The 21,466-nt window shown below is 35.0% G+C and overlaps 1 protein-coding gene across 1 annotated transcript in view; it reads left to right on the top strand.

The window, feature by feature from the left end:
• The window catches only part of LRP1B (LDL receptor related protein 1B), a gene marked incomplete at both ends in the record, with an annotated part of 678,833 nt that overhangs the window by 519,984 nt on the left and 137,383 nt on the right, over nt 1-21,466 (top strand). Inside the window, 4 exons of the mRNA XM_080346793.1 lie at nt 12,607-12,796; nt 14,251-14,455; nt 20,288-20,480; nt 20,956-21,081. Coding sequence (XP_080202919.1) covers nt 12,607-12,796; nt 14,251-14,455; nt 20,288-20,480; nt 20,956-21,081 — 714 coding nt within the window. The remainder of the gene's footprint in view (nt 1-12,606; nt 12,797-14,250; nt 14,456-20,287; nt 20,481-20,955; nt 21,082-21,466) is intronic.

The raw sequence follows: 21,466 nt of genomic DNA, 5'->3' as shown, positions 1-21,466 counted from the left end.
TTCACAACAAGACAGAAAACATAATTTTCAGCCAAGATCTCAGTAAAATCTTCCGAGCAACTGGCACTGAACTATTTATCAACAAAGTCTAATGTAACTTTAATACAAGGTGTACATAAAAAGTTATTGTGGTTTGTCCAAATGCGGCTGTGTAAGAAATATATCCTTAATGCTAAATGCCTATGCTGGTTTGACCAAAAGCAAGTTAATTTTCTTCATGCACTTATTAATTTCTCTTTTTCGTAGCTAGTACAGTCGTTGTTTGGATTTAGTTTGAGAACAAGAAGATAAAAGCCGGGACAGAATTAATATTTTTCTTCAAGTAACTTTTTAAAGTGATTTTGAGTTGGAATGGAGAGAATGTCAGAACTTACTGATATCTCAGCCTTTGTCTGGGAACCAAGGTCCTTCTGGGCTTTCTGTCTGCAGATGCAAAACATTGAGGAGGGGGGGACATGTGTGGGACAAACCCTGACTGACAGCCATCCTGATCAATATACGTATTCCATACCATTAGTGTCATGCCTCGTACTTAATGGGATTGGGGCTCTCTGGCTTGGGGAAACCCATTTTAGTTGAGTTTCGTTAGGGAGTTCCTTTAGTTCTGGTTTTTGCCATCCCGCCATTTTTCAAAGGCCTCTGGGCCTTTGTGCCTTTTTCTCCGATTTAATTGTTCTAAAATATGCAGGAAACCTCATTCATCTGTAGTCAGTTATCAGATACGTATATTTACTGTGTTTCTTCTCTTCCTTGTCATTTTTGAGTACTGCCTGGTTTTTTGTAGGCCTTAGTTCATTTTGCTAAGCATTTTCTAAAATGTCTCAAACGTTGCATAGTTTTTGCTACTTATTTTGTGGATAATTCCCATCTGAATTTTGTGATGTCATATGTTACGTTGCCTGTGGTGCTGCTACGTTTAGCTGTTTGTTTAGGTCAGGCGGTTTAATAACAAGAAAGCGATTAGGAAAAATGAAAGTACATTTGATGTGGAACATATTGCCCTTTGCTGATGGATATTAATGAAACTATTTTTAGAAAACAAAGAAATTAAACAGTTCTAATTTGATGAAATATTATTCTGCAACTGCTATTGGATATTCTATCACCATGTACCTCTTCACTGAACTTGTGTTCATGAAAACTGTTGACCCTAGTGAACGGAAAAGTATCTTTCAAATATAACACAAAGCCTTCTTTTTACTTTGAGTTTTTACGTCTGCATGTTTTAAAGGAATTAATGATATCTATATTAAGATATGATAAAGAGAAACTAAGAAATATTGTCGGGCTGTTCTTGTTACTCCCAGGAAAGCGTTAAAACCTATGGATTCAGAGGTGGGGTTAACTATACAAGAGACATGAACAGATCACAGAAATGTGCAGTGGTGACATAGAAGGACTGTTTTAACTCTGGTATTATAGGAAGAGATTGAAAGTATTACATGAAAAGCAACTGCAAGTTATACATTTAAAACAGACAAAGAGGAGAAAAAGATACTGGTGCAGCACCGATGCTGGTACAAATTGGGTTTTTTTTAAAGAACAATAACATATTCCACATTACTTTATAATAGGTTGTTGTACAAGAGATAAAGATGTTTCATAAAGCATAGCTGAGAATTATAGTTTTAAGAAATTGTTAGGAAGTGTTTCTACTTGTAATCTTAATATGCCTGATTTCATTTTTCATTAGCAGAGTCAGCACTCTGAATAATTGAATGTCGGATGAAATTTTGTATTCTTGCAAAATATTTACTGTATATGCTTGGGATGTATTTGTGAACTGTGGTGTTTGTTTTCTAGAAACGTTTCAGTTATTTTTTCATTGAAAATTAGTAGAGATATCACATCTCTGTATATGTTAGTTTGTTGTTCTCCTTCATGTATTTTCAACTCATTTTGTTGAGTCATTCATTGGTATTTTTGTACCACGTAGCCTTCCTTTCCACAGTCTGTGCGTGCTTTTTTCTTGCTGTGAAAAGAAAACAGTTCATGAGGCTGCTTTATATAGTGGAAGCATTTGACCAACAGTGATACCTATGTAGAAAAAAGCAGTGGTTAAGACCAGTTGATACCAGTGGTTCCCTTCATGGGAAGACATAAAAATCTAAAATTTACCAATTTCCCTGTTATCTGAATGTGAATACTTAGAACTTACTAAATCGAATCCAGCTGAGAGATGTTAGTAATGATATTTCAGTGCAGGATTAAAAAATAACATATTTGACATTCATTTTGCTGTCTTTTTGCTCCAAACTTACTAGTACACATCTCTAGCAAATTTTACTTTATTAGTAAGAGATTCAGAACCACATTGGAAATTTCTAGTGCGGTGCTAACAACCCCTTTCTACCTCGTTAAATTGAAGTCTACAAATCATGCAAACCTTTACTCAGTATTTGACTTAAATAGAGAAAATAAAGTACATTATATACAAGATACTGTTGTCCCAGATTTTTAGTTCACTGAATGCAGATCTGCTCATAAAGAGTCCATTAGGTGATGGTTTTCTACCTCACGGAAATCAGATACGCCACTCAAATTTAACACATTCCTGAACTTTTCTGCACACTAAAACTGGAGTTAAGATATATAAAGAGCCCTTTATTAAACAGGTTTCCAGCTCACTAAAAACAGATTTACTACTCACGAGCAACCCATTATCTAATATGTTTTTAGCTCACTAGAACAGATTTACTACCCAGAAACAACCCATTATCTAACATGTTTCCAGTTCACTGAAAACAGATTTACAACCCTTACGCAAGCTATTATCTAACATAGTTCCGACTCACTGAATATTGATTTAGAATTCATAAACAACCCATTATCTGACAAATTTTCACCTCGCTGAACAGATTTGCAACTCATAAACAACCCATTAGCTAACACATTTTCGGCTTGGGGAAAGTAGATTTACAGCATATAAACAACTTTATCTAACTTGTTCCGGTTCACTAAAATCAGATTCAAAACTCACCGAGAACCCAGCACCTCATAGGGTTCTGTCTTCAGCAGGAAGAAACAACGGTGTAGCACGTGCATAGTATGCCATACCCTAACACGTTGATTTTTTTGTGCAGCATAGGTTTTTGGAGCAGATTCTTTCCTATCTCTGAGCTCTTCTGACAAAATGAGCATTATTTCCTTTGGTCAGTCAGTAGGGACTTTTTGTTTCTTATTTTTATAACTAACTTTATAGGTTGAGTGTGTGTTGATTGCCAGTTTTAAAAAATTTGACTGTGATTTCCTACAATTACTCTTTTGGGTGATGATTTATCTAACGATTCAGCATCACTCATGCTTTCATTCCAGTGGCATCATGTACAGTTTAAATGCACACAACACCACAAATTGCATTTGGAAAATCTATGCCAATGTATACTTTCATAGTTCTTCCAGTTTGAGGAATCGTGCAGGATTCATTCTGCAAAAAAGGAGTATTTTTTCATTTCGTGTACACTTTCTGAAGCTTTTGATTGTGAAAACCAGTGCCTCAGCAAATCAAATCCTAACTCAGCTGGTAGTCAGACAAGATCCAACTTTGAAAGTTGTTTTTCATTTAATTTTAACCACCAATGGACTGTATGCTTTGTAGAAAATTGAAAGAAGGCATTAAATACAAAAGGAGGTAGAAAAGCTAACAAATTTACCCGAAAGTGACAATGAGTTTAAATCCATATATTGGAGTAGCCATCTCTGAATAAAATTTAAAAAAGGTTTCTGTTCTGTCATATCAGAAGCAGACCTTCGAGCTGTTGCCCGTCTCTCTGGGACGATTTGTTACTGAAAATCTAAGTTAAACTGAGGTAATGGAGCAGTTTGCAGAAAGGAAGAACAGAAATCAGTAGCAGTTAAAGGCACAGAGTTATGTTAGAGGGTATTTGGAAATCTGACTTGTTCAAAATTGCTGCATGTTATCAGTTTCATTTGGAGCAATAAGGTCTATTCTCCTCTCAAAGGGAGCCCAGTGAAGAGTTTTACTCTTATTTTCTTTGTCGTTAATCAATTCTAGACAGAACTACTGTATTATTTCAAACTTCTGAACCAGTTTCTGTAGCATTCAAACTGGAAGCCATTTCAAAAGCACTCCAATAAACATATATGAAGTACTTTAAATCTTTATACATCTAAATAGACTTATCTTCCATGCAGGTAGATTGAAATGACTAAAGATGAAAATGTTTCAACAGAAGCAAGCATCTATTTGATATATAAAGTTTTTGGTAGCATGTGCTTATCCCCTCTCATAGCACATCTCCATTGACTGTTGTTTCTTCTGTCAACCAATAAACAGAAAGTTGACTTTATTTTTAGTGATGCGATGGTCTGAATAGAAATTTCTTCTATATGGAATTAGAGGTCTCATTCTGACCCAGAGAAAGTCAGGGAAAGACAGTATATTGTTCACAAAGTAGATTCTTTGAACTGGGGAGAAAACACCTAATGGGAGCCTTAATTAAATAAGAATCATGAGGATCAGCGTGATGAACTTTTTCTCTCATATTACGCATAAGATGACTACCACTGTGGATTGACCCATTAAGCCAAAAAATACATTCTATTGAATGAGATAAACATATGTGTGGGGTTTTTTTCTTTTATCATATCCACGATTAAGCCCTGATTTGCAAACCATCTGCTAAACTTCTCTACTTCGCCATCCGTCCTACTCTGCCTGCCTAGCAGCAGAGTGCCAGAGAAGCGTCTGTTTGCCGTCTTCTGTCCCTGGTGAACACGACATCGCGTATCATCAGCTCTGAAAAAGTCTGAAATATCTAGCAACTGAGAACAGTGAAGAGACCACCTTAAACCGTCTCTCTGATAAACCGTCTGTGTGAGCCAACTTCCAGTAAAAACAGAGATTAAGAATTAAGATTTAGACAGTAGGTGACATGTTGCTTAATGACTAAGTTGAGAAGCTCCCTCATAGCATTTCTGGAGACTGCTTTTGGTTGCTTTAAGTTGTTTATACAAGGAATACCTTTATTTATTTGTTTATTTTAAATTCATAGGTAGAGATAATATTTTCATTAACCAAAGCCTGCCTCAATGCGTCTGTAGAAAAGCAGTGCAGCATTCAAGTAGGTTAAATGTAGTGGTACAACATTAGACAGAAGACCAATGAAAAAAGCTAAAGAGAGAGGAGAAAAGGTGAAGGAAAGGCAAAAAAAAAAGCAAATGAAAAAGAGGAAAAAGTATGAAGATGAGCTGAATGAGCTGTGTAAACAACGGCACTGAGACTTTTGCCGGTGTAACATCTTTCACAGCATAAAAGGAAGTGTTATGTGAAAAAAAAATGGTGCTTCTGTTTTGAACTTGAGGCACTAGTGTCTGTAAAGGCAAAAGTCTTTTCACTGCTAACATAAAGTGTCAGATCCTGTGATGTATTGTAAGGCTTTTTACAATCTGAATCTTTTAAAGGTGTTCCAATGTGTGCTACTATTCTTTCTAACTAAATGGGTCCAATTTAACTGTCAAAAAGGCATTTATGTTCCCATTTCTCTTACAGAGCATTAAATTTGGTACATTGTATGACGTCTCTTTAGTTTTGGAGCTTTCTTCTCCAGGAAAGAAGTTTTTTGTCTGTTAAAAATTAATACTTTAATAGTTTTGCTTTTCATTACATGAATGAATTGGATTCCTAATTGTATACATTGGAATATAGGTCTAGTGATTTTCACTTTTTAAAGGAGTAAAAGTGAGAGGTGGCTGTTAAGTCTAGGACACTTATATGGCAAAACCTAAAATCTGTTATTAACACTGCAGCCTTGTTAGTGAAAACCATAGTGTCTAGATTCTGACTACATATTGTTTCTGGATGTATCTTGATACTGTCATTAATGGTAAGGTCTATGAGCTGTACAGTAAATAACTTACTGGAGGTGGATAAAGTTTACTGACTCTTTTTTAAGAAGTTGTTATTCTAGAAATACGTATTTCTGCACATTTCCTGCTTTGTTGAGCTGTTCCTGGTCTGAAACTCTGAAATGTATTTGTGATGGACGCTGCCATACACGGATCTTTGAGTTCCACGTGTCCCAACTGTTCCCTACCTCGGTATTCTAAAAGGTGCTTCTGCGTATTAAACTTGAGGTTATTTGTGAAGAATTGATATTTTTTGTGATTGCTTCAACTTTCCATATTGCCTTTCGTTTTTTATTGATGGAAATATTTGCTGATAGAAACTTTTACATAACAGCCGTGGCTTAGTTGCATAAAATGCAAAACTGTATTTGGTGAATTGTCAGAAAAAGCTCTACAGAGGAACAGCTCTTGACATTTCTCCTTTGTTTTATTCTAAGGAGCAATGGGATCCAGCAAATATTATTAAGTTATTAGGCTATTCGGCTGTTAATGTTTCTAATATCCTGCACTGTTTGGTTTTACTTCAACAGTAACAAGAAAGATCTGTGATTATGTGTATTTATTAGGAGACTTATTAGTCTTAGGGTAGTCATTCTCATGGAAATGTTAATTTTTATTGATTTGAAGGTGGTGAGGCTGAGTGGTATAAAAAGATAATGTGAGCTCTCGTAATTAGGAACAAAAATCTTCCATAACAATCATGGATTTTTTAAAAAACTAAGTAAAATACTTCATATCTATATCTTAGCTTTCCACTGCTTTTAAAGCCTCTTTTACATGGATACTTCAACTATTTTGAAGTTACGATGTAATTTTTTTACCTAGTAATGACATATTGAACTATTAATATACTGGAAGGGTTATATTTTACAGTTATACAAAATACTATTGTATTTCTAAATTGAGTTCTGTATATTTCCTTAAGCATGTGATGCATCCTTATTCCTTTGCTACATATTTCCTGCTGACCCTGAGACAGTCCCTAAACATAATCAAGGAGTAAGTTATATGTAGGATAACGGAGGACAGAATTTTGCAGGTTTACATCTTTGTTGACGTGGTTTTTGTCAGTAAGCTGGCAGGGAACAACTATGGAATGGTTATATCCATTGCTTGTGCGGAGTTCTTTTCACCTCAGATCAAATGATGACCACCTGTTATCTAGTACCGTAATCTTAACAAACAAGCTGAGACCAGAAAGCAGCAGCATCTCCTGTGACCAGTCTGGTATCACAATTGTCAGGCTGGATCCTGAAAGGTAAATTGTGAAAACCGATTCAGAGAATAAAGTTCGAGCAGATGTTTCATGTTAAGTACTGAACATTAAAGCCTTCTCCAAAGTTCTGATATTAAAGTGCTGTTTTTTCTCAATTTTATTACGATGATGGCTTTTCAGTATTCAAAATTTGATGTTGACAGTTGTTTTTGTTTTACGACTTCACTAAAGAAAAGGAGTTGGTAAAAATATGAGATTAAAGGAAAAATGTAATTGAACTGGTACAACTGGAAAAGTTTTGACTGTAAACTTTCTGGAGAATTTTAAAAGTTGAAGGTAGGAGATAAAAATCTAGGAAACTGAGAAATAGTATATACATTACCAAAAGTCAGTGGCAAAAACTATTGGATAATTAAAGCTTTGTGTCCTTTAGTATTTTTATTTTCTGTTTGCAATAATGAGGGAGCTTTAATCTGGATTCTTCAGTTATTGATTTGTTGCTTGTCTGTTCCCTGGGAAAGTCAGATGAAGATCAGCGTGACAATATTTATAGGCTGCGTCTCAGCTGTGGGATGCAATCCATCTTCGTTAAGCTCAGTAAAAGTGATAGATAGCGTTTGGCAACGTAATGATGTGATCACTCTACCATTGCCTTTGTAAATCATAAGCTGTTGCATTCTCTTGTGTAGATATTTAATCAGTTATACACCCCATTACTGATTTAATTCAGAATGTCAGTGGCAGGTGAATAATGTGAGTATTTGTATATTAATATCATATTGTATTAATGTTCCTTTCATTTAAGTATGCTATTCATGTGAAAATCACAAACTGTTGCTTCATGGCTAGAATAAATTTAATCAGTGCTGTAGGCATCTAATGCCATCAGTGTTTTAATTCAATATGTCAGTGAAACAAATGTGTTTCTTTTCATTTCCAGTTTCTTTATGCTTTACTAATTCAGAATATTACATGATGCTGTGAAAATATGCGGCTGAGAGTAAACAAATTGCTGATTTTGGTTATTTCAGTAGATTTTGGAACTGAATCCCCCAACTGTAGCACCAGATAGGAGGAGTACATTTTTCTCATACATTTATAGTAACTGAATATCCAATGATAGATTAACTTCTTTTTAAAAAAAGGCACTGTTCTTTAAGGAAGTCTGAAATAAGTACGAATTAATATCAGTGCAAACTGCTGGTAGTGATATAATACTAGAATGCAGTTGCTTGGGAATCTTCTGTGGAAATATGGAGTTGTGAGGACGTTTTAGTTTTAAGGAACCACCTGAAAGTGGCTACAGCACCGTTTCTAGGTCTGTTTCTCTCCTCAGTTCCCACCGGTTTTATCATTGGGAAAAGGATTTATAGGAATTTGGGGATTCTTCACTAACCAATATAAAATCAAAACATATAGTATTAGCACAAATAACTTATTACGCTGAAGATTTGCCTGAGTAGCGTACTGATGATATTTCGTCCAACTTGTACTACGTACAAGAGAACCATGGAACCATTTCAGTTGGAAGAGACCCTCAGGATCATCGAGTCCAACCATAACCTAACTCTAGCACTAAACCTTGTCCCTAAGAACCTCATCTAAACGCCCTTTAAAAGCCTGCAGGGACGGTGACTCCTTAGTACATGCTAATAGGAACAAACTTAGTTGTATTTTCTGTTGTAAGAATTTACGTAAATCTTGGATTGCTTTAGCACCTACTCTCTAGGTGTTACGCCATTGACTTTCAAACCACGTTACTTACAGGTTTCTAAAAATTTTCATTTATTCTCTTCCGCATTAGTAGAGTTTTCAATTCCATAGGTAAGGATCATGATCAAAGCTTATTGGCAAAAAGAGAGTGCTTGGTATAAATCCTTCAAAATGGATACTTTGGGTGGAGCAAAGCAAATTCACACAGCATGTGTTTGCAGCAGACAGTTTTATACTTAATTAGTGGGTTTTTTTCTTGTCATATAAGGCAATTGACGTCCTCTGAATGATTTTTTTTTTTTTTTTCCTGTTTTAGTAAAAAAAAGTTACTGTGATCTTTTTCTGTGTGTGGTATTTATGAAGGCCTTCTCATCCACAGGCTAGGCAGCTGAACTTTTCTGATAGTTTCAGACTTAATTTGCTCAAAGATGTGATCATCTATTAAGGAGCCCTCTCTTCTTCTTTAAAAGCACATGTACATATACCAGGTCCTGAAGTTTTATTTGTGATAAAACGTTTTGGTAAACGGATATCAGATATATGATTTTAGGCAGCTTTCACAACCTGATTCTGTTGCTGGGTTATTTTCAGATTTATCTATTTTTTTCAGTCACAGTGTTTATAATTGAAATTCCCATTATGATCGAGATTTCTTGTGGTTTCATTTTTTTAGGGTCTTTTTGTTTATTTGGTTTTTTTTTAACCTTTGCTTCTTTCTTTTCTTTTAAAGTTGTTGCTGCTGTTCTATTTCAAATAATATGCTTTGTTGAATGCTTTGGTTTAGTTCTGCTTCAGTCAGAACATATATATATATATGGCAAGGTTTTTCAAAACTGCACATTTTAGATATTTTATTAAAACAAGAGGAAGATGCATTTTTTTGATCCATATGCTAGAAGTTTGCTTGCCTCCATATATGGCATAATTTTCAATGATTCTGTTTTCTGAAAATTTATAAATTACTATTTATAAATAGTAATGTTGAATTAAACGTTCTTCTGTCACTATTTACAGACCTCGATTTGGAGTTTGCAGTGTGATGTGTTGGTCCAGTTTAGGTACATGAAGCTGTATTTTCTGATTACTGCAGAAAAATGGAGTTCTTGCGAGCATAGAAATTACGAGTAAACCTATGCATCTTGTATTAATATTTGAAGAGCACAGTTATCATTCTAGTTGTGTTCTAGTTCCTCACATTTAGCTGTGGCAGGAACAACATCATTATCTGTCGTCTACTACAGAAGAGTTTTAGGCTATGTTTTATAAACAGTTTGCTTTCAAATTTCTTGACAGATTCAGACAAGGAACAAAGCTCAAGTTCATAGAAATTCATGAGATTACATAATAAAGATGAGGCAATACTTGCCATTCACAGCTGTGAAAGGTAAAAGTAGTGCTATAAACGCTCTGATGATTTGTTCATTAGAAATAAAGTGCAGAATTGCTCAGAAAATGTCCATACATCTTCTGTAATTTTTTTTCTGTCATTAATCCAGAATATCCCAAGTTGGGAGGGACCCACAAGGATTGTTGAGACCAAATCCTGACTCCACACAGAGAAACTTAAGGGTTAAACCATCTATCTAAGAGCGTCATCCAAATTATACCTAAGAGTGTGATTTTTAATTTAGAGAATTTTAAGTAGTGGTAGATTGGGATTTAGAATATCATTTTAGTGGAAATTAGTAGATTAAGTTAGAATTGTATTCCTCGTTTATCACACTAAACTTTCATTTCAGTTAGTGAAGATTTGCAAGAGGTGACCAATATTATTTGTTTAGTTTTTCTGGCTTATGCTACCTAAAGTTGTGTGCTGGCTGTATATCAGTCCTAAGATGGATATTTTGATATTATGATGTAAGGAATATTTTTTACATGTCCTGAAGCTTAGCGTGAGAAAGTTAAGGTGTGTTTGACGTGTAGAGATTGTAGAGTGTCTGTAGGCAAAAGGAACAAAACCTGGTGTGGTCTTGTTTATACTCCCAAAAGAGATTTTGTTTTTCAGAAGGAGAAGCGAATTTTTGCCAGAAGAATTACTTGGGTTATGTTTTGGAAGGAATTAGTTGTTTCATTTCAGAAGGTTCCCCTGGTATAAAGTGATGTGGGGGCTGAGGGGTGCGAGACCCAAGACTGAAGCAACTGAGTCTCAGTTCACAATACAGACAGACATACCCAGAAACGACATAAACCATAGTTCCTAATAAACCTGCATTCAGACGTATTCCAAACAGTTTTAAACTACTTCAGTAGGTGTTTGCACATCTCTGTCATGATGTTTGAAATAACTGATTATCTTTGACTTCAGTAGGTGATTTCTGGAGCAAAAATTAAAACCATTGCGGCATCTCATGTTCTTAATGTTTAAAATTGACAGTAAATTAATAAGACAACTAAATATTGTATTTGAAGAATGAATACTTGTAACCTCCTTATATTTCAGAAAACCAGAATTCTTATCTAAAGGTTGTCTCTGCAATGATCAGAAGTGTTTTTTGTAATTTTCAAGTTGCCTTCAATACAGTTTTTAAAGTTACACTCGGTCACTCTTTTGAGTTACTCGGAAGTGTGCTGAATATATCTTCTCATAAATTCTCCTTCATAAGTAGGAAAGCTGTTTTTATGTATATTCACCTCCCTTTAAGGAGCGTCATTCATTTTTTCTATTCTTTCTTCTTTAAGACAAGTCACTGACACTTCAGATAAGTCATGAAAATGTAGTCGGAGATTAACCAAGTGTTTTAGGATGAGAAACATAAAAGAACTGATATGTAATTGTTTGTTCCACAGTTTTGATTTATTTGCCTCATAGTTTTGATTTAGGGTTAGCACTTCCAGTGTGATCAAGCTTATTTTGGGACTTTCTGTGCTGTGTATATGAATTGCATGGTAAAAGTTATATCTCCCAGCAAACCGAATGTAAGTTGTAGTAACCAGCATAATTTAATCCTTATTATATTTCTAGATTTTTGCCTTCTGTAGCTCATTAATAAGCTGTATGAACCTTCTGATCTAAAATTATTTTTTTTTCTAACAAAATAATAAGTGAAGTAATCAACGAACGTTTCTGTAGTAATTCAAAAGTAATGGTAGGAAATAATTATTCCTATTTCTCACAGCCTGTCACTTTTATATATTGGAAGCAGATACAATTTATCTTTTCTGGACATTAAATATATGCTTTACCTGCTTATTAATATTTGCTTTTGTTTCTAGCTCACAGGGTTTTTTATGTAGAATGAATGTGTTAGTGTGGCTTATTGAAATGATGTATTGCTGCTCAGACTTTCAGAGTTGGTCTTTTTTCAGTATTTTTCAGGTGGTTCAAAAAAGCTTCTACAGTTAATAACAACAGGATACTTTGATCCCTATTAATGTAATGTGTATCTGTGTTAGAAAATACATAGAATGATAATGCTAAATAATACAAGTAATTAATGGACAAGATTTGGCTTAAATGATGTTTGAAGTTGTGACTAAATTAATACTGTCTTGAATAAATGCTTATTACTTCTAATGTACTATCTGGGGACACTGTACTAATATTAATTTAATGAGTGTTAGAATTGAGAAATATATTACAGGGATATTAATAGTGATTTTGTACACTATGTTTGTTTATTTAAATTTATTAGTAAAGTAAAAATACTTTGATTCCAATAAAAAAATAAACAGGTGAAACGATAAAAGAATTGACAGTCAATAGGCTGAAATAGTTGAACTCTGTGATTCTACAGGATCATCTTCAAGGAAAAAGAAAAACGTCTTGTTAGAAGGAGTTTTATTTGCTCTGTCTGTAACTATGTTTGCAGATGTTGGGTCAGTGGAGGGACTTGCGTATCACAGGGCTTGGGACACTCTCTATTGGACCAGTTCAACCACATCCTCCATCACAAGACACACTGTTGATCAAAGACGTCGAGGAGCTTTCAACCGGGAAGCAGTGATTACAATGTCTGAAGATGATCATCCGCACGTATTAGCTCTAGACGAATGTCAAAAGTATGTATTATATCTTTCTTACCAGGTTTAAATTTTTGCCTAATGTCAAGGACACAGAAATGCTTCTCTGCTTCATAGTCAGCTAATACTGCTGAACCCTATGAAGGTTAAGTAGATTTTTGAGTTTAGGAGACAGATGTTCGTATTATTTTTTGTTAAAGCAACTGCATAGTTAAGATGCAACATTTTCTCTGTTTTTATGTTTCAGAGCAAATGTTACATTTTCTTGGAATATTAAAAAAATTCAAGCTGTTTTTAAGGAAAGTGAACTAAATGCAAATTATCAAGACTGATCATTTTACTGATTTATTTTGTAAGATGTTACTTTCATTGCTTAAATAAGAAAAAAAATAAGCATTTACCAAAAGGAATCTGAGTTTCTTGTGTGGCACATTGATAGGCCCATGTGTATATTTTGAAGATCAGTGTTGTATAACATCGTATGACAAGAGATGTACATTTACAGTGCTTGTGGACAACATCCTGGAAAGAGGTCTAACTTAGTTCCCTTCCTGCCACTTTCAGGAAGACTTTGTTTCCTAGTAAGATAATAGGAGGCTTTGTATTTGTACTTCACCCTTTTGCTAATAAGTGTCTTAAAAATCTTGAGTTGCTTTCATCTTCCTTGTTAATTCTGGAAGAAAGGCAAACTGTTTTTTTCTGTTTCTTGTAACTGACTCCCCTTTGGGGAGGCTCAGCTACATTTCTGCTTTATTATGTTCTATTTTTAATTTGTGATAGCTGAAAGTACAGTGTTGCGTGGGGTAGTTAAGGAGGTTATTTCCATGTGTGACTTCACGTAGTGTTCAAACAAATTAAGAGTTTATGCTGTATTGTAAGATACAATTTATTTAGGTATCATAAATAAACCAACTAAATATCGATGGAGATTAAAATGAGAAGATGCACAGGTTCTGATTAGCGTATAAATTACATCCACATGTCTTTCCGTAACATTTTGTCCAACACTATTTTAACAGGAGCAAGAGCTGATTGTGTCTCCTGCAGAGCAGATTAAGGTCACTTGATTGCCCATTATCAACTTTCTGCGTACCAGTCCTTCAGTCTGTATGACAGTTTTAATATGGAAAAAGCTGCAGATTAATTTCACTGTTAGAAATTACTAATATATACATTAGCAGAATTAAGTTTATATTGTTAAACAGCTTATATCTATCTGTAGTGGTATATTAGCATAGAGATGTGATCAGAATTGAATAGACCCATGAAGAGAAAAAAAATCTGTACTCGTAAACAAGTTAATGAACTAGGAAACTACTATAATTTCTAGGATATTGGCAATCATGTTTCCTTATTCACCTTATCACAATTATTTATAGATACCATTCATAATTGTCTATGAAAGTATATGTTTTTTCTGTTGCTCATTTCATAGAGAATTAAATTATAAAATGTATCTTATGGTTTTATTTGTTATTTTGATTTTAATACAGCTTAATGTTTTGGACTAACTGGAATGAGCAGCTCCCAAGCATCATGAGATCTACCCTCTCAGGCAAAAATGCACAGGTTATCATTAGTACAGATATTCTGACACCAAATGGACTTACCATTGATCATAGGGCAGAGAAACTTTACTTTTCAGATGGAAGCTTGGGAAAAATTGAGAGGTGTGAATATGATGGATCGCAAAGATATGTAAGTAAAACAAAACTCCCAAACATACTCATTGTAAATCTATTTGTTTGCATTTGTTAGCATCTTTAAAATGGAAATGTTACAGAAAGGTCACTAGTTGCTTAAGTTTCTCTTAATATTAGTTGTATATTAGATTTAAAACTGAAAATGCTTCTGTACTACAAGTAATGCTCTGTTTACTCAACACATTCCAGTTTCTGGATGACCTTCTGGAGATGCAGAACCTCACCACAAAATCTATTTGCTTTGGTATTGAGCTTGAAACATCACTGTCCTAAAAGATCTGTATCAGCTTGAAAAAAAATAAGTAGAAGTAACTTCAGTAGAAGAGGTAGAGATATGATCAGCTTTACGGAGGATGGTTATGATTGTCCTTCCACTGCCAAACTTTCCTGAATGCACTAGAATTTCTTTTGCCTAATGCTTGAGTTTTAGTCTATAAATATTTTTTTTATTTATTTTTTATCTCTTCATTTTCAGATATATTCAACCACAGTCCATTACTCTTTTATTATAATACATTTTGGTCCTTCAACAATCTATTAGTTTCAGCTCAAGTAGACCTTTTACTTGGACTATACTGGTGGTAGTTGATTTGTGCTCACAATTTTGTTGCATGTTTAGCTCTACATTTCTTGTATTTCATGAAGTCTTCCTTTCAGAAACCGTGACCAAATCCTACCATTTTATCAAACCTCTGGCTTTCACTTTGCATCACGAGGACAAACTGGTTACTCAATTTTCTCAGCCGTTGAACATTGAACTTTCTAGCTTTCTTAGTATATTGTCTCTTGGTTTGGCTTTGTCACGTAAACTCTCTTCCCCAATATATTAAAGAAAAAAAGTTCCTGAAAACAATAAGCTGAGCCCAGTGTGTTCTTCTGAAGGCTTTTTGGGACCTTGAGCATGTTACCTATACAAGGCTGTACTGCTCTTAGTTTTCCTACACCAATACCTGTAGAGGGAGAACCAAGTAACTCTGTTGTCAAAAATACTGATCTGAGTTGAGTTCTCACCTGCTGTGAGCTTTGAAACAGAATTGTGTGTGTTTCTGGGGTTCTGAAGGCACTTTTTTTCTTGCATTAGTTAGATGGGGATTGTCGTACTAAAAAAATGAAGTTGCTCTGGTTTCTGTAACATTAGAATAAAACAAGTAATAATCATTCCAATGTTTTGGTGATCGGAGATTCTTTAGGGTGTTTCAGCAATGTCCATCAAACACCTCTCAAAAACAGTTTAAATAGATGAACCTTTTCCTCACTGTCTATGCTCCCTTGTTTTCAACAAAAGTAGAAATTGTATAGTAGAAAATGAATTGCTAATGTAATATAATGTATTTTATTCCAGGTGGCAGCTTCTTTCTTTGTTCTACTCACTGCAATAATGTAGTACAATGAATGGGTAGAAAATAATTTAGCAATATTGAATTGACTCGCTTAAGTGGATTGTAAGAGTTTATTGATTTTGTGTTAAGCTGGTATTTTAATACTAGCATTTAGTTGTTGGAGTACTCTTTTCGGTTTGGAATAAAGTTTTTGTTACTTTTGTTAAGATATAGTCTTTGTTCTGCTCTGTGAGATCTTCCTGTTGGTTTTTGTTTTTTGGTTTTTTAATAGGCAATTGTTAATTCACAATCCATCCCTCTTTTTCTTCCATTTTTCCTCCTGCCCTTAGTTGGACTTAATATTTTGGGTACAGCTGGTTCTAGCTGCTGAGTGCTTTTGTTATAATATTTTGCTCATGAACACAGAGTCTGGGTCATCATCAAATGAAGCTGATTTTGTGTTTTGGATTTATTTTTCCAATAAATGGTGAGCTATTTATTTATTTTTTTTCCCTTTTCTTCTTCAGTGTTGGAGTGTTCTGTAACATTTTGCTTGTGGAGAAGCCAGAAATATAGTTAATTTCCTGTAAACAGAAGTCCAGTAATTTTCTAACATCAAGGTTGGAATGTTTTGGTGTCAGTTACAGTTTTGTGAGCCTACAGGTTAAAATGAGTATAGGTTTAGGGGTGTCTCCAGTAATTATATTATTTGAGTAATTGCAACTTTCCAGTAGTTATAACTTTCCATTTCTAGAATACATGACTTGATTCTGTTGGAATTCTGTATTTAAGCAATCAAACAAGTTCCGGAGTTGGTGTTCAGCTTGTGTTATCATTTTATCGGATCTGTTCTTCAGTCTAGTAAATGCAGAAGTGGAAGTTAAAAGGTTTGGCTGTGCATATATGATCGCATATATGATTGACACCTAAAATTACTTTTCAGACATATCATTATTTTATTTGTAGTACAAGTATGACTGAGGACAGCAAACTGATTTTTGGTCTATTCTTGGATAATATTAATGATTACATCATTTTACCTTGAGAAGTGCCTGAATAACTCACTATGGCAGGATAGAAGTGAGATTGGCCATGGTAACCAGAAGAGAGAGAAATCGTGCAAGATATTAACAATTAGAAATGTTGCATGTCTAACCCCATTAAAATCAGAATGTACTAATAAGTTTTAGAAAAGATTCTCACTAAGGTCTGAACATGAGTGGTTACAAAAAGATGCAGGTCCCGAATGCAATTCTGAGTTGACGAACCAAATTGCTGTACTCTCTATATGTTAATACTAATAAATAATCAGATGTGAAAACTGACCCGAAGGAAAATACTGTCAGCTAGAAGACAGATGTTTTAGTAAGCTTGGATGGTTGTCTACAAATAAAACAAAATTGAGCCTACTCTCCATACAGATATTATTTCATCAGTTTCTACTGCTTCCCTGTGATGTTGTTAAATAAGACTAGAAGAAGTAGTAGTAGAGAAACAAGAAATGCTAGTAAAAATTGATATTGTTAGCACAACACACACAGTTTACCACCTAAACATTTAATTTAATCATGTTTTGCCTCTTCTGTTCCCCCTATTATGATATTAACTGTGACAATAGTTTAATTTTAGGTTCAAGGCTTTTAACCAATTCATTCTTTCTGTGTTTAAAAAGCAGATAGAATAGTGTGGATAATCTTGGAAATTAATGATACTAAAAGGGAAGTTGTGGTGGATTTTTTAATTTTCTCTGTTCAGCAATACAAATACGTTAGTTGTAGCAGGAGCGTTCTGGTTTTTGTTGTGGGGTTTTGTTTGTTTGTTTTCTTCTTGCAAGTCTGATCAAAAAGAATCTTTGTTTCCTGTGAACATTTGCCTGGAAAAGACCAGAACCAGAAGAGTGAAATATCCCTCTGCATAATCATTGTATTTTCTAAGGAGTTCACTCCATTGACATTGAGTGGCTTTCTTTTTAGGATTTCCCAAATCAGTGAAAATAATATCCTCACATTTGTGTGAGCTGAGCAGGTAACTGACACTGATACAACACGTGGTTTGGGACTGTTTGCTGAGTTATTTTGGTGTCCGGCCTTGGTTGCCTAGGTGGAACTTATTCTTGGTGCCATATCAAGTTGGCAGGGAAAAAATTAATGAAATATAACAAGTGTAGAGTCTTGTATCTGGGTAGGAACAACCCCAGGTTCTAGTATAAGTTGGGGAATGACCTATTAGAGAGCAGTGTAGGGGAAAGGGACCTGGGGGTCCTGGTGGACAGCAGGATGACCATGGCACTGTGCCCTTGTGGCACAATGATACCGGGGGTGGATTAGAAGCGAGGTGGTTATTAGGTCCAGAGAGGTTCTCCTGCCCCTCTACTCTGCCCTGGTGAGACCACACCTGGAATATTGTGTCCAGTTGTGGCCCCTCAGTTCCAGAAGGACAGGGAACTGCTGGAGAGGGTCCAGTGCAGCCATGAAGATGATGGAGTGAAGCATCTCTCGTGTGAGGAAAGGCTGAGGGAGCTGGGTCTCTTGAGCTTGGAGGAGACTGAGGGGTGACCTTATTAATGTTTATAAATATGTAAAGGGTGAGTGTCAGGAGGATGGAGCCAGGCAGATGTTTTAGTAAGCTTGGATGGTTGTAATGGGGTTCAAGGGGTAATGGGTTCAGACTGGAACACAAGAGGTTCCACTTAAATTTGAGAAGAAACTTCTTGCCAGTGAGGGTGACAGACACTGGCCCAGGCTGCCCAGGGGGGTTATGGAGTCTCCTACTCTGGAGACATTCCAACCCGCCTGGACACCTTCCTGTGTAACCTCATCTGGGTGTTCCTGCTCCGGCAGGGGGACTGGACTGAATGAGCTTTCGAGGTCCATTCCAATCCCTGACATTCTGTGATTCTGTGAATTGAAAGAAGGAATTAATGAAAAGATAAAAATTATCTCCAAGGCTGTGGAGAACAAGATTATTTATAAATTCTCAAGATCCCACGAAATTCTAGGAGATGGACATAAATGTAACATTAGCTGAAGTTGGTCATCATCATTTATGATGTTGAAAATAAGTATTGTGCAATTAATAGACATGTAGTTGCAAAGAACCTGGTTAATATACTCATAATTTACAGAGATGCATGCTTTCCGTTTGAGTGGCACTGAAAAGTACAGGCCTGTTAAGAAGTTGCTTAATACATTATTCAGCTGAACTGCAAATCTTAGTAGCAGCTGGAACACTGCAAATTTAGCATTGCAATTTGATTTTCAATATCTTAATGGAGAAATAAAAATGAAATCTTGACGAGGAAGCACTTCTGATTTTGTTGCATCTCACTTTGACAGTTCTCTGGAAATAGGAACTTACTGTTCTCTGTAACTATGGTATTCTTGTATGTCCTTGGTATCTTTTGCTATGTGATTGCAATCCAAGTTATTCTGAAGGTATTTTTGAAAGATACAGTAAACAAAAAGCAAATTCATGCATTAGTGATATGACAGTGATGGAAAAACAGTCTTTATTCAGGATAATTGTGACATTTAATATCAACCAAAAAAAAGCATTATTATTTTTAGTAGGGTATAGCAGTAATTGTCATTGTTCTTCCACAAAACCCAACTTAAAACTAGACTAGAAATTATTGTCATTTATTTTGTAGAAACAGCAATGGGGAATCAGTAAACTCACAAGTGTCCTCAAGGACCCAATTTATTTCTTCTTCTGTCTTTAACCTCTTCCCCTGCCCCCAATTGTTTTTTCTAGTTGTCATAAGATTTTTCTCTTAATAACACCACATTGTTGGAAGGGTAAAATTTGAATACTCCGGATCAAGGTTGATAGATTTGTTTATGAAAAAAGAAATGCATTTTTGCTTTTTATTAAAGCAGCCACATCAATGACGAGCAGAACTTAGAGCACATGCCATAACTGAATGTTGGTATCATTCAGTGTTAAAACAAGTCTGACTTCTACTGGTTCAGGCAGAAGGGATGGTAGAGATATCTTCTTCAGATTTCCTTAATTTTTTAAAATTTTTACATATATTCTTAAAATTTTTGTATCAGTTTAGACATGATAAAATAGGTCAAGACAGGGTCTTTATATGGTTGCTTTTGTTTCACACCAAATGCTCTTCAGTTCAGAAACATGCTTCTTACTTTGATTCACAAAGACAGAATTTTTAGACTTTCAGCCACGCTACAGTCAGTACCTCTTGTTCTCTTTTCTGTTCAGGCTATTAGGAAGGTACTGTGTTGAGTCAGTATTTTCACAAGCACATTTAGATAAACCCTGCTTTTTTACTTACAGATTTTTGAAATTTGGAGCCTTCTAGCATCCTTTTAACCAATTTAAATGCTGTTATCTCATTTTTTTCAGATGGTGTAAGTATAGCAGAATTAAATGTTTTGTCTCAAACTATGAAGCGATGCAAGTCACAGTTTGTGTTACACTTTTAAACTTCTTATTCAGCAGCAACATTCCTTCTCATGTTGCTCTTCTGTACTTACGTATTTTAGGTAATTGTTAAATCTGGACCAGGTACGTTTCTCAGCCTGGCTGTATATGATGATTATATCTTCTGGTCGGATGGAGTGAGGAGAGCTATTCTGCGTTCCAGTAAATACACAGGAGGAGATACCAAAGTTCTTCGTTCTGATATCCCGCATCAGCCAATGGGCATTATTGCTGTTGCCAATGATACTAACAGTTGTAAGTTAAAAAGAAAGATACACTATTTTATTAACTCCAGTATCATTCATTTCAAGAGTTTTACTTGCTTTTACATAAGTTTAAAACATTTTATGGTGTTTCATAAGTTATTTTTATTGTAGGAACTGTTAACAAAAGATGGGATATAACCTCTTCCACAAGTATATAAATGTTATTGAATTGTCATTTTCTGCTATGGACTTGATGCATATTTGATAGGAGTTAAATCGTTTCCTGTAAAGTATCAGCAGTTTAGAGTGTTGTGGGGTTTAAAAATTATTATATTCAAGGTAACTCCATTTGTTTATCTTCAGTGTGCTAACATCTGAGGCATGCTGACATTTTCATCTGACTGATAAAACTTGAATCAATTGCCCATGAATCCAAGATACGGTGATCTTTGCTCTCTCAAAGACATCGTCCATTGAAGCAAATTTAATAAAGCAGAGTTCATCTTTTATCATTTGTTTTTCAGGCGAGTTATCTCCTTGTGCACAAATGAATGGAGGTTGTCATGATTTATGCCTTCTGACTCCTGACGGACGAGTGAACTGTTCATGTCGAGGGGACAGAGTGCTGATAGATGATAACAGATGTGTGAGTAAGTAATACTAGCTGAGACAGTGCTTTTCTATGGTGCGATGCAGTTGGCTATCATAAGCAAAGAAAATTGGCTCAAGCCATTAATTTTATTGCTTCTATATACTGTAAAAATTGATCTGGCGATTCAGCACATACCAGGCTTTTAATTATTTTATGTCTTATATGGCTTTTGGGGGGATTAAAAAGCATTAATACTTATATTCTTCTTAAATTCCAGCTTGGATAGTTGTGTTCTAGTGAGCACGTTGTATTTGCAGTTTGTTGAGTACAAATATTTTCATTTCATGTCCTTAGACATACAAAACAATTGTAACTTAGTAACCAGCTTTTGTGTTTAATCATGTAAAGCTGGTGTTTTAGTAACTGGGGCATGTATCACTTTA

Source organism: Nesoenas mayeri (assembly GCF_963082525.1).
Source record: "Nesoenas mayeri genome assembly, chromosome: 6".
Taxonomy (NCBI): domain Eukaryota; kingdom Metazoa; phylum Chordata; class Aves; order Columbiformes; family Columbidae; genus Nesoenas; species Nesoenas mayeri.
The sequence above is the reverse complement of the archived record's forward strand: the minus strand, read 5'-3'. Positions and strand labels throughout refer to the sequence as shown.